The sequence below is a fragment of the Doryrhamphus excisus genome, linkage group LG16, assembly GCF_037039965.1.
Source record: "Doryrhamphus excisus strain RoL-2023G ecotype Guam linkage group LG16, RoL_Dexc_Guam_v1.1, whole genome shotgun sequence".
NCBI lineage: Eukaryota > Metazoa > Chordata > Actinopteri > Syngnathiformes > Syngnathidae > Doryrhamphus > Doryrhamphus excisus.
The window spans coordinates 10,384,609-10,397,841 of NC_136372.1; the positions used below are offsets into that span (position 1 = coordinate 10,384,609).

The 13,233-nt window shown below is 39.8% G+C and overlaps 1 protein-coding gene across 2 annotated transcripts in view; it reads right to left on the reverse strand.

Moving 5' to 3' along the window:
- Positions 1-13,233, reverse strand: part of rbfox1 (RNA binding fox-1 homolog 1) — a 197,051-nt gene that overhangs the window by 116,825 nt on the left and 66,993 nt on the right. Inside the window, exon 2 of one of the 2 annotated variants that reach the window (XM_058049648.2) lies at positions 8,301-8,341. The exons of the other annotated variant lie outside the window; for it this stretch is intronic. Within the exon in view, the coding sequence (XP_057905631.1) occupies positions 8,301-8,327 (27 nt within the window). The 5' untranslated portion in view covers positions 8,328-8,341. The remainder of the gene's footprint in view (positions 1-8,300; positions 8,342-13,233) is intronic. 2 annotated transcript variants of the gene reach the window in all.

Genomic DNA, 13,233 nt, shown 5'->3' on the forward strand with positions numbered 1-13,233 from the left:
TTGATGGAATGCAATTGAAAATTTGACTATATGAAATCCATATTTTGAAACATTCAGGTTTGATGAACATCGGGGGAGAAAGTTTTATTTCCAGATGTTTACATGTGGATTGGATACACAACTTGGAAAAGACCCCCCCCCCCCCCCCCCAATCCACCCATATTTCATTTGAGCAGAAGTATCGAAACATGTGACCTATACATGTGTTATGTTCAATCAATACTTCAATCAATAAATAGCACTGAATATTTATGCTCTGATTCAGATTGTGTATGATAGGGTTTGCCTGTGTTTACAGAACATGAAATAACTGAGAGAAGATGGAAATTAAATCATCACTATTGCACATCAACATTAATCATGGGCACTATAACCATTTGGAATGTCCTGGAAAATTCTGAAAAAATTCTGAATTTTTTTTTAGGCTCATATTTATTAAAAATTCTAGCCTGTTCTTTCTATGTATCTTGCTAAAGAGTGGTCTGCATCCTCTGGCGTCGCCATTGTACTTTAGTACACACTGTAACCATTAAAAACATTACACGGACTGTAGAAAGTAATGGTGTATAATCAATGTTTCTGAAAACATTATGTTGGCGACATGCTGACAAACAGAAACGGGCCTGCGACATCCGCCATCCAATGCACTCCATAAAGTCCACTCAGACGGTCGACTCAGCTTGTGCAGTTAAGCCCCAAGGACAGGGCTTTCTGCCCTGTATGTGGCCAGGAGTGAGGGTTATTGTTTTAACGTTAGAAAACATTAAAAATGATTTGCATCATACAGAAGTCCAAAAATATTAATATGTATTTTGTTTTTGTTTTGTTTTCACTCCTTGACTGCATGTCTCCTTAAATGACTCTGTGATGGTTTAATGTTTTACATGATATCGATCATTTTACACTTGAGAGACAATAATAGTAAACAATGAGATCAGTGTTTTGTTTGGCATAAAAGTTAATAGGGCATTTAAAGTGTGTGTTTTCAACACAATATTACGGTGGATAATGTCTCTCGATACGTGAAAGACAATGTAATATCAGGTAATATTCTCTATACCTCAGTGTGATCAGACAAACTTGTCCTTTTTAAAACAGTTTAATGAGATAATGGTCCGAATAGTAGGTCACCAATCCTACAAGAAAAATGCTGTAGACTAATCAGTATTAAGCTCGACTATCAAATACACTTTGATTATTGAAAATTAATTATATGAAAGAAAGGGTTTATATTTTAATTTAATTACCTTGGGACACCACCAAATTCTAAAATATTAGAGACTGTAATCAGAGGATATTTCCATATTTATATACAAAACAACTATTCATTAAATACCCAAATAGTGCCATCCATTTTCTATACTGCTTATCCTCACGAGGGTCGCGGAGTATGCTGGAGCCTATCCAGTTGTATTTCACATTGCATGTTCTCCCCGTGCATGTGTGGGTTTTCTCCGGGTACTCCGGTTTCCTCCCACATTCCAAAAACGTGCTAGGTTAATTGGTGACTCCAAATTGTCCATAGGTATGAATGTGAGTGTGAATGGTTGTTTGTCTATATGTGCCCTGTGATTGGCTGGCAACCAGTCCAGGGTGTACTCCGCCTCTTGCCCGAAGACATCTGGGATAGGCTCCAGCACCTATCCAGAGGAAAAGCGGTAGAAAATGAATGAATGTATTTTACATCACATTTATGTATTTATGCTGATGCTGTAACTGCTCTTCCACATATTTCCTCTATGGCCTCAAATCAATATCAACAAATGCAAGTCATCCCTCTCGTGTATGTCGCACCTAAACCTTTTTGACATTTTTATGAAGCGCCGCCCCACATCACAAACAGCTGCTCTCAAATTGAATATTGATTCTAATGATCTCTTCTTTGGCGCTTTGAATCTTAATAAAGCAGAAAGAAATACAACCCACTCTCATTTCTTGCCCAAATATATGTATATACATCTCTTGGGAAATTCGCTGGGGAAACTGATATTTTTTTTAAACATGAGAGGGGAAGTACGGCTTTAATTGTTTTATCCATTTTCTGTAGCACTTGTCCTCAATAGGGTCATGAATTTTGCCTCCGTATTGTAACTGCAATTTGCCGTTGCAATTGCATCATGCCTGTAAAGTGCGAAGACTAGTTTGAGTTGTGTTTATGCATAGATTATGCATTTAGCACACAATTTGTGACCAAAAATGGTGCAGATTGGCACAAAATAACCCCACTCTCGCCAAGTACTGTTTACGTGTAGTGCGTTGTCCCCGCATGGGTAATCATTGGCACCACCATTTCCGGCATTCAGTGAACCAGTTATGGCATTATTTGGTAGGCTGCACCTGCCGTTCAGAAGGCAGCGAATGTGCCTGGAGGGGCCCAGCAGAGGCGGACAAGCCTGATTTTCACTCTTTTCAGTTAATAATGTGAGAAGACTAGAAATAAATGGCATTATGAAGGACAAAACGTGAATTGTGGATACCAGCATTTTGTTTGTGTTCTGGTAAAACGAGCATATTGGCTTGAAATACAGTAAGCTATAAAAAATATATGTTACAAAAATTTTTATCTCTTGGACATTTTCATTTTGTAAAAGTAGCGCTCACAAGAAAAAACCTTGGCGACTCCTAATATAGCCAATAGCATATTTGAATATGTACAGTTGTGTTCAAAATTATTCAACCCCCACTGCAATAATGCGTTTTAGCAAGTTTGCCTTTCATTTTTTATCTTGTTTATAATCAGATCAAAGAAGGACTTGTAAATTAGACAAATACAACTGAAATCACAACAATATTTATATTAATTTTTGTAATATACCAACAAATGTCCTTCCAGTGACCACTTTGACAAAATTATTCAACCCCTTGGTCACATACGTCCTTAATGCTTAGTCAAACACCCTTTGGCAATAATAACGTCCTTCAGACCTGACACATAGCTTGACACAAGTTTCTTGCAGCGATCTACAGGAATCTTAGGCCATTCCTGATGGGCAAAGGCCTCCAGTTTACTGGCATTTTTGGGCTTTCATGCTGCAACTGCCTTCTTCAAGTCCCACCAGAGATTCTCTATCGGATTTAAGTCAGGCGATTGCAATGGCCACTCCAGAATCTCCCAGCCCTTTGTCTACAGGCATGCTTTGGTAGATTTGGAGGTATGCTTTGGATTGTTGCCCTCTTGGAAGGTCCAACGTCTCCCAAGCTTCAGTTTTGTCCCTGACTGCTTGACATTTACACCCAAGATTTCCTGGTAGTTAACTGAATTCATGGTACCTTGCACACACTGAAGATTTCCTGTACCTGAAGAAACAAAACAGCCCCACAGCATGACTGACCCTCCAACATGCTTCACAGTAGGCATGGTGTTCTGTTCTTCCTCCTCCAAACATATCGTTGAGCCATACACCCAAAGAGTTTCAATTTTGTCTCTTCACTCCTTTGCTATGTTTTTATATCCATGTCCTTGCTTATGTAAAGAAATTACCTTCTCTCTTGACTTCTTCGACCATTCCCTGGACTTGGACCATGTTGCAAAGACAAAGACACCAAGACAAAGACACCACTGACTGTCTCGAAGGAGCTGAGTATCACAGTTGTTTTAAATCTGCTGGATTTTTTGCTTATGGTTCTGTCCACATCTACGGGTGTTTTCAACACCTGACTGAAAACACCTGACTGATAGTAACCGTCAATATAGTGATATATATAGCACATCATGACTGGTTCAAGACTCTTCATCCTTGTATTTAGCAAACATCAACTGCTTGTATTGTTTCTTGAATTGGCTCATCGTTGTGCATTGTTTGAGGTCCTTACTCAATCCATTCCATAGTTTGATTCCACATACTGAAAAGCTATGGCTTTTTAACGTAGTCCTAGCATATAAGTGTTTCAAATTTAGTTCTTCCCTGAGATCATATTTCTCCTCTCTTGTAGAGAAGTATTGGATGACATTTTTAGGTAATTGGTTGTTTTTAGCCTTATGCATTATTTTAGCTGTTTGAAGATTAACTTTTTTCAGCAAGTTTAAGTATTTCATGTAAGATTTTTTATCAACATGATTTAAATGTTTTTTTCAATTTCTGAAAATGGGGGTTGAATAATTTTGAACTGTATGTGATCCGTATTGGTATCGGTATCAGACGATTTCACTCATGGATGATCGGGATCGGTATCGGCAGCATGACACCCTGATCGGAGATTCCCTAGTATAATTGTATAATCTTTAATTTTAAAAAATGGTATGAGGAATTGTATGAGGAAGTCTGGAGTGACAGAGAAGTATGTTCAAGTGGTGCAGGACATGTATGAGGACTGTAAGACAGTGGTAAGATGTGCTGTAGGTGTGACAGAAGAGTTCAAGGTGGAGGTGGGACTGCATCAGGGATCACCTCTGAGCCCCTTCTTGTTTGTTATGATGATGGACAGGCTTACAGATGAGGTTAGACAAGCATCTCCATGGACTATGATGTTTGCAGATGACATTGTGATTTGTAGTGAGAGTAGGGAACGGGTGGAGGAAATGCTAGAAGAGTGGAGGTTTGCCCTGAAGAACGATGGAGACTGTAAAAAGGGGGTGAAGAAGCATGTGCATGGAGAAAAGTGTCAGGCGTGATGTGTGATAGAAGAGTTTCAGCTAAAATTAAAGGAAATGTATACAAACTGTGGTGAGACCAGCCATGTTGTTTGGCCTCGAGCCATTGGCACTGAAAAAACAGGAAGCAGAACAGGAGGTAGCAGAGATGAGGATGCTGAGGTTCTCATTGGCAGTGACCAGGATGGATAGGATCAGGAACAAGTACATCAGAGGAATATTACATGTTAGAGATAAAGTCAGAGAGGCCAGACTGAGATGGTTGGGACATGTCCTGAGGAGAGATAGTGAATATATTGGTAGAAGGATGCTGCGTTTAGAGCTGCCAGGTAGGAGGCGTAGGGGAAGACCAAAGAGGAGGTTTATGGATGTAGTGAAGGAGGACATGAGAGTAGTTGATATGAGAGAGACAGATGCAGAAGACAGGGTTGGATGGAGGAGATTGATTTGCTGTGGTGACCCCTGAAGTGAAAAACCGAAAGAAAGAGAATAAGGTAAACCTACAAGTTACTGGCTTAAGATGTTAGATACAGGAAGTGAACAGACCAGTACATCTATCCACTTCTTTATAAAATGTAGGGATGTTCCGATCAGATTGTTATGTTGCCAATTCTGGTACCAATCATCCATGAGTGAAATCATCCCATATAATTTCCAATCACATGGATTAACTACACATTTTTCCATTTATTTATGATGAGTGCTATTGCCCATGGGTGCCGTATAAAGGGGAAAGTCGGGACCCCTGACCCCAGGGTGCCAATAAAATTATAAATGAATAAAAAGGGGCTTTTAGGCATTTGTTATATAGCATTAGAAGACACTTTGAGTCTCCAATTAAAGAAAACCTGCACAGAGACGTCCAAGCTGAAATCTGAACCCACCTGACCGTGAGCTGGCAGATGTGCTGACCACATGCACCGCTGCGCTTCCTGCTTTTAAACGGCTTACAGCTTCTTACTCTGACAATCCACGACCCTTACTGACCCTAACTTGGGAAAAGGCTGAGTTAAAAGATGTCAAAACACAAACACTGTTTTGGAAATGAACAGAAAATAAACAATTGAAATGGACTGAAATGGACATGTGTGCAAAGAATACTTTGGAATATTTTAAGTGCTCCGTTTAAATATGGCTGGTTATGCCCAAAGGCTGCATAACCAGGAAAAACAATTCCAGTCCAAATCTGAGCTGCAAGTATAATCCTTGCTCTTCTCAGTTCCCTGTTTTTTCCTGTAGGAAATACATGTTCATATCTTTATGGCAATAGACAATTACAAAAGAAATTAAATTGGCTGGTAGCTGTGTGCAGTGGGGATTGCAATAAGATGCCACGAAATGAATAATAACACTAAAGCTGTAAGTTTATTTTTAGACTAGAAATGTACCCACACTTTAATGAGGGCTGTGCTGCATGACATCAAAGCCAACATGAGCAGTGCCTGCTGCTGCTGTTTCTGCGTTTTTGTGCATACTTATTGGAAACCGATAAATATATATATATATATATATATATATATATATAAATGAACACTTTTGCATATTCAGCAATAAAACAGCACTAGCCTCTGAGACAAGAAGACAGCAAAGAGGCAAAGATCCCTGACTCATTAAGTGGATGAGTTAGCTGTACTCAGTCCACACAATTTATAATGAGGCTGACGATTTACTGCTCGTCTCAGGTCTCTTGACAAGTGAGTAATGAGACCTAAACACAATCATCACACAGATTCCTCAGACCAGTTCAATCAAAGCATTCATTCACGAGTGTATGTGGTATGCATGTACACGAAAGGAAACACAGGATAAAAAAAACAGTGGTAGAATGCTCTTGACCTGGAATTATGCATATAGTATACAATATGAATGTTCACAATGGCCGAGTGTTTAGCACGCAAGCCACACAGTCAAGAGATGGAGAAGACCTGGGCTCGATTCCACCACCGGGCATCTCTGTGTGGAGCTTGCATGTTCTCCCCATGTGTATGTGGGTTTTCTCCGGGTACTCCAGCTTCCTCCCACATTCCAAAAACATGCTAGGTTAATTGGCCACTCCAAATTGTCCATAGGTATGAATGTGAGTGTGAATGGTTGTTTGTCTATATGTGCCCTGTGATTGGCTGGCGACCAGTCCAGGGAGGACCCCGCCTCTCACCCGAAGACAGCTGGGATAGGCTCCAGCATACCCGCGACCCTCGTGAGGATCAGCGGTGTAGAAAATGGATGGATGGAACATGTCACTCTTCGAACACTTCGAATTAAGTTTCAGTCTCAGTAGGGAAGCCAAGACTTCCTAGTCCCTGGCCACCTCTTACAGTTCCACCTGGAGGACACTATGGCGTTTTCCAGGCTAGCTGTGACGCATAATCCCTCCAGTGTGTCCTAGGTCTGCCCTGGGGCATTCTCCCGGCTGGCCATTCCCGGAACACCTCACCAGGGAGGCATCCGGACTGGATACCCACCACCGCAAGTGGCTACTCTCCATATGAAGGAGCAGAGGAAACTAATTCAAACTGCTTCTATCTGCGACCTTGTTCTGTTGGTCATGTGAGAGTGAGTGTGGAAACATACAGTAGATTGACTGGTAAATTGACCACATTCACCAGTTCACCACATTCATTGCTTGCATCAACCTCATGCCCCATCCATTATAAACACGACCCGGAGATACTTGAACTCCTCCACTTGGGGTAAAACCTCACTCCCAACTTGTTGATAATATTTTTTGTCATCAAGCGTTGAAATTACGCTTGATTACGAAATTTGTTTAATTGTCCTTGAACACAGCAGTTTGCTATGAGGTGGATCAAGGGTGTCAAATTAAATCGCACAGGGGCCCACAACTCAAAGCCTTGAGTTGTGGGCTGAACTGGACATTACCCCCCCTCCCCCCACCACCACCACCCAACTGAGGGAGCTACCTAAATTCTACCAAAATTCATCCATTTACACCCAATATCTGATTGTTCTTCACTATTTGCTTATATTCATTACCACGTAACCGTGCTATGAGTATTTGCTTATATTCATTACCACGTAACCGTGCTATGTGCAATCTCAACAGAGTAGGAGTGGTTGAGTGTTTCAGCCAAGAGGAGAAGAATGATAATTTGCCTGGTACACAACCTTGATATTTATGGAGTATTTTATTAAAAGTAACTTCATATTGTGCCCCACTGGGATCCAAAATCATGTTTAAAGTCTGAAATTAGCAGGGTAGGGTCCCACTAATGAGTTACTTCTCAAAACAACAACAAATGTTCACAAACAAGCACTCACACATTCACATTCATTTACTGTTTTGGAACTGAGCCCACGCTGACTGCATGTGACTTGGAATAGTAATTTGAGCACCATAATGCACATAACAGAACAACCCTAACTGCAGTAACATGAGTCAATTAGCCCTGCAGGACCCTACAATACTGAACAGTCCTCCAGTGCACACCCCAAATTAACTGTCTGACACAGCCACAGCCAGCTGCATGCCTGTTGGCTCCCTCTTTCAACAGCCATACTTGTGGCTAGATCTCTGAATAATGCATGTCCGTGTCTTTATTATTTTACAGCAATAAAAGCAGAATGGTTTGAATAACATTTTGAAACTCATGTTTAACACCTATGTATGCCAGTGGTTCTCTAATTTGCATCAAACTATTCGGACATACATATTTGACACACATGACACTTAAAAGCAAGCTAGACTTACCCTCAGCTGCTCTTGCTCACAGCTCATTAGTGTGCTGGAATCTACAAGAGAAAACCCGACAATGACAGTTGTTGTTGAATCTGAAGACACCACGATTATTATAAGTATTACAGCACATTAGTGTGGCTGCATTACAACGTTAGAGCTGAAAGCCCAGTGTTGGAAACTGGTTTAGAAACACCAAAACAACAAAAGTAGAGTTCATTTGAAAATGTGTTATTTGGAACCAACAATTCACTGAAAGCCATTTAGTCTACACTCTACACCGTCTACACAGTGTGATTTGGCATCTGTCAAGCATTAGCTGTCTAAATACAAGGAAGCAGATCAACTGGAGCTTAATTGAAGAGGTTTTTTTCATGATTTTTCTAATTATGGTAAACTGTGTTTTTCAAGCTAAACTGTTTGACTGAGGATGAGAAATCAACGTCTCTAGTGAGTAGATTTTAACTGAAAGATTTTTTGTCATATGTGTAGATATTGATCCTGAACTGCTCCAGATGATATTGTAGTGTAGACGTCTGGAGGTGTCTGAGCCATTTATGAGAAAGTTGTTTTTATTCAGATTTTGTATTATTATCATCATTTTATTTTCAAGCAAAGTGGGCTCCACAGTGTCTGCCAAGAAAAAGTCTGGCATATAAAAATCCACTTTTTGTATGCTGTACATGAGTATGTACAAGATCAGTTGGGCATTAAATTGGAACCAGGCTCAAAAGTGAATTTGTTATTCACGTGAGAGTAAATGAAAAAAGCTATTTTTATTTAACAGATGGATAGTGTGCTATTTATGTGCATTCCTTTATCCATTTTCGACCGTTTATTCCAGTTAAGCAGATTGGCACTATAGGAAGATGTGTGGTTTCAGTCGCAAATAAAATATACAGTATATAGCTTCTTGGGAGCAGACCAGGCACATGTGAGCAGCACAACATCATCAGTGCACAAGTGAGCTATTGGGCACACATTAACAAGCGGCAAGTTTGCACATTTAGCGTGTAATGATTTTTACATACATATTCAGTGAGTAATTTTTATTGCATAAAAAGATTGATAAAAAGCGTGAAGACTTGTTTGCACACTGTTTGCGTTCTGTTTATATAGAAGTCACGCATTTGGAAAGCAATTCATGACCGAAAATGGTGCGCATTGGCTCGAACTGACCACACCCCCACGCAACCTATGTACAGTTCTTGACAATATTATTCTATTGTCACCCCCACATCCCGCATCTATCATGGCATTATTTGGTCCCGCTGTGTCTCAGCGGGACAACAGGCATCACCCAAGCTTCATTAAGTCTTTTATTTGCAGGGGATCTACAAGATGTTGAACTCCAGAGAAGAAGCCCTTGAAAAAACTAAAGATATGTCTATATTTTCTCGCAGATGCAGAGAATGTGCAAAAAGAGGCAATAAACTTGAAAAAAAAGAGAGGGAGGTGCTGAATAGAAGACATCGCTTTGGGCGAATATTGTTAGAATGTTGTATTATCGTGTTAAATGATGCCGAAGTTTTAGATAATGAGATTTGGGCATTTGGAAGTGAGACCTGACAAACGTTTGGGATGGCTCTCAACACTTGATTTCAGAGAGGTTTTTTTTTTCTAACCTGGGCATGCCGCTGTCTTTCCAGTGCCACGTGGTCATGCTGAAGAGTATAAATTGCAAGCGTATTTATTTTGTGTAAGTAAGCGGTTCTTTTGTAGAGTGTGAAGCACGGAGCACGGTGCAAATTACATGTCACTGATGCAAGTCACTGATGTGAGTCAGTGGTCTACCCGAGGTTTTTAAACATGAGTCGTCCCACAAAAAAGTGTAATGACCACATTTCTATTACAAATGTTGTGGAAAATCCACGTTACCACTCATACAAGGTAAATCAGGGTCTCCAACCAGTAGCTCTTCAGCTGCCAGGAGCTCCAAACCACTTTTCTAGTCGCTCTCCAAAGGGTTTATTCATTTATTATCAACTCCTATACCGACAAAATTGGACAGTGGGGTTCGGCAGTAGTCCAGAAGTCCTTGGGAGTCCCTCTGATGTACTCGTTCCTGATCCTATCCATCCTGGTCACTCCCATTGTGAACCTCAGCATCCTTATCTCTGCTAACTCCAGTTTTGCTTCCTGTCTTTTCCTCAGTGGCACAGTCTCTAGACCAAACAACATGGCTGGTCTCACCACAGTTTTGTATACCTTTCCTTTCATTTTAGCTCAATCTCTTCTATCACACATCACGCCTGACACTTTTCTCCACCCGTTCCACCCTGCCTGCACATGCTTCTTTACCTCCATTTCACAATCTCCATTGTTCTGAACTGTTGACCCCAAGTACTTAAAATACTCCACTTTCTGTACCTTCTCTCCCTGTAACCTCACTTTTTCACTCCCTCTCATTCCCTTGTTGCATTCATGACAAGTTCACAGAAATTATGTGTACCAAAAATTTTGAACAAAAGTTTTCTTTGTGCACTGGCACACAGCACCGCACAGTTCACACATACACAGGACCAATTTACTCAGTGGCACGGGGAGAACATACAGCAAAGTTCCAACAGACATACAAACCCACAATTTCTTGACTGTGAAACCAGAATGCAAATTACATAGTTTATATTTATTTATCAATTTTACAATGTTTCTGTCCTGTATTTTTTTTTCCATTATTGAATAAGCTATAAGCTACCTACTAACTCGTATCTATTTACTAACTATTACATTACTATTACATCTTTCTCTGTGTAACATGTTTAAAGCTGAAAGTGAACAAACTATCAGTAATCGGTAATTGCTGAGACCAGATTGAGTGGGATTAAATAAATTCTGCTTCGTTTTAACTTTATGTGGAATCTTGCATATGTAAACTTGATGTTGTTTTGTTAAGCATGTTCGAAATAAACTAAACCATTACCATAACTATGCACACGATGCAAAAAAAACATACTGGGAATAAAAGCTAACAAGCAGTGATGGAAAAAAGTGGGGAAAGGAGAATGCGTGAGACGATGCTGAATAAGCAGGAATGCTAGCGGTCCCCAGTGGGAAACAATATCTCAAGCACTGTTCAGCTCATAATAGCCTGTGAGAGGGGCTGAAATGTGATGAGAGAAAGGGAAATTCAAACAATGCTAAGGTCTCTGGAATGGTTCCTTGAGACTTGATTTTGTATAATGTAATGGGACATGCACAGGGAATTTTCTAATTCCTGGTCTGATAATATTGTAAGTACATATTTGGAATAACTGCCAGGTACTACCTCTGAGGCAGAAAATGTCACTTCCTTCTTTTGAGTACAGTTTACACAGAGCTGAAACAAAGGTAACCAAATTACCACTTGGTGGTAATGAGACTGTAGTAATCTTATTGTCGGTAATTGCGATTGTCCAGTGGCTACACCTGTAATGTTGGTTTGTTTTGTTTTTCTTTTTTTTCCTGCAAGAGAAAAATATTTGAATAGACTCTTTTATTTCAAGTGGCATTCGCATTTAGCCACTAATTGAGGAATGGTATCTGTTAGAATTCAACACTTGTTGTGACCATTAGTGTGGCTCCAGCGTACTTGGACAAACAAGTTGAGCCATTGTTAACACCGTATATGCCCACATATGCATTTATTTTGTGTTGTTGCCATTGTTATTTTGCCAATGATGGATTATACACTCAAGAAGGAATACATTAAAGGTCACACTCATGGAACTCGTAGTATGACATCAAGACGTGTAAAAACGTTGTTGTCTTGGTTCGTTATAAATGGCACTAAAATTAGGGCTGTCAAAGTTAATGTGTTAATGACGCATTAACTTTACCAAAGTTAAAGGTATGCTTGAAATTTACCTTTTCACAAAAAGCTGTTTTTCTCCCTTTTTATTGAAAATTGAGAACTGATTTGCTGAAAAGTACCTATGCTCTACTGCTGAACTAAACATTTTTTATTACTAAAACATGTGAAAAGGTAAAACAAACTTTTTTTCTGGTGAAAGAAGAGAGGTCACCCATTCTTGTGGTATATACCATGTCTACATATATAACCCTAGAACACAATATTGTGTGTGCTTGAAAAATTTGTCAAAAATATTTAAAAAAATAAACAAAAGGCGGGTACCAAGTTGTGCGGCTTTTGGAAAATAGTTTTAGTTAATTGTGTAACTTTAAAAAAAAAAGCTTTAAAAAGTTATTTTCACCAAAAGTAGACAATTTGAATAATTTAGTGTCAGAAAATCTGCAATTTTTCAGCATTATATAACTTTTCACCCTAAGTTGGTAATCATTTATAAATACATGATATTATTGCACAGTAGGGCTGTCAAAGTAACACGTTAATGGAAGTTTCTTTTAAAGGGGACTTATTTTGCTTTTTCCACTTTTTCAACCTACAAATGTAGTTAGAATGTTGTATTCTTGTGTTAAACAATGCCAAAGTTTCAGATAATGAGGTTTGGGCATATGGAAGTGAGCCCTGAAAGAAGTTTGGGATGGCTCTGAACGCTCGGTTTCAGAGGGCGTGGTAAAACTGCTACTTTGTGATGTCACAGAAGAGAGGACTTCCTTATATGGGCATGGCTCTAAGCCAGATAAGCTCTCTGCCCTACCCCAAGCTCTGCCCCCCCCCCCCCACCAAAGTCTCAGTTGCTAGCAATGGCTCTTAAGGGAAAGGCTCATTTGTTTACAATTCCGAAAGACGCCAAGTGGTTGGAGTTCCTGATTCCCTACCAGCAAAAAAAATGCATTTTCATCTGTCAGCAGCATTTTACACTGAACTGTTTTGTGAACAACAAACTTGCTGAAGCCCAACACCTTTCCAACGTTACTTGGTCGTGTCGAAGACTCAGCAGAGCAAGCAGTAAGTAACAATTTATCAGTGTCCTAAGTGTGTTTATTTTGTGTAAGTCATGGAGCAAAAGTGCTTGTATGTGTAGCATTATAGAGTGTGCATACA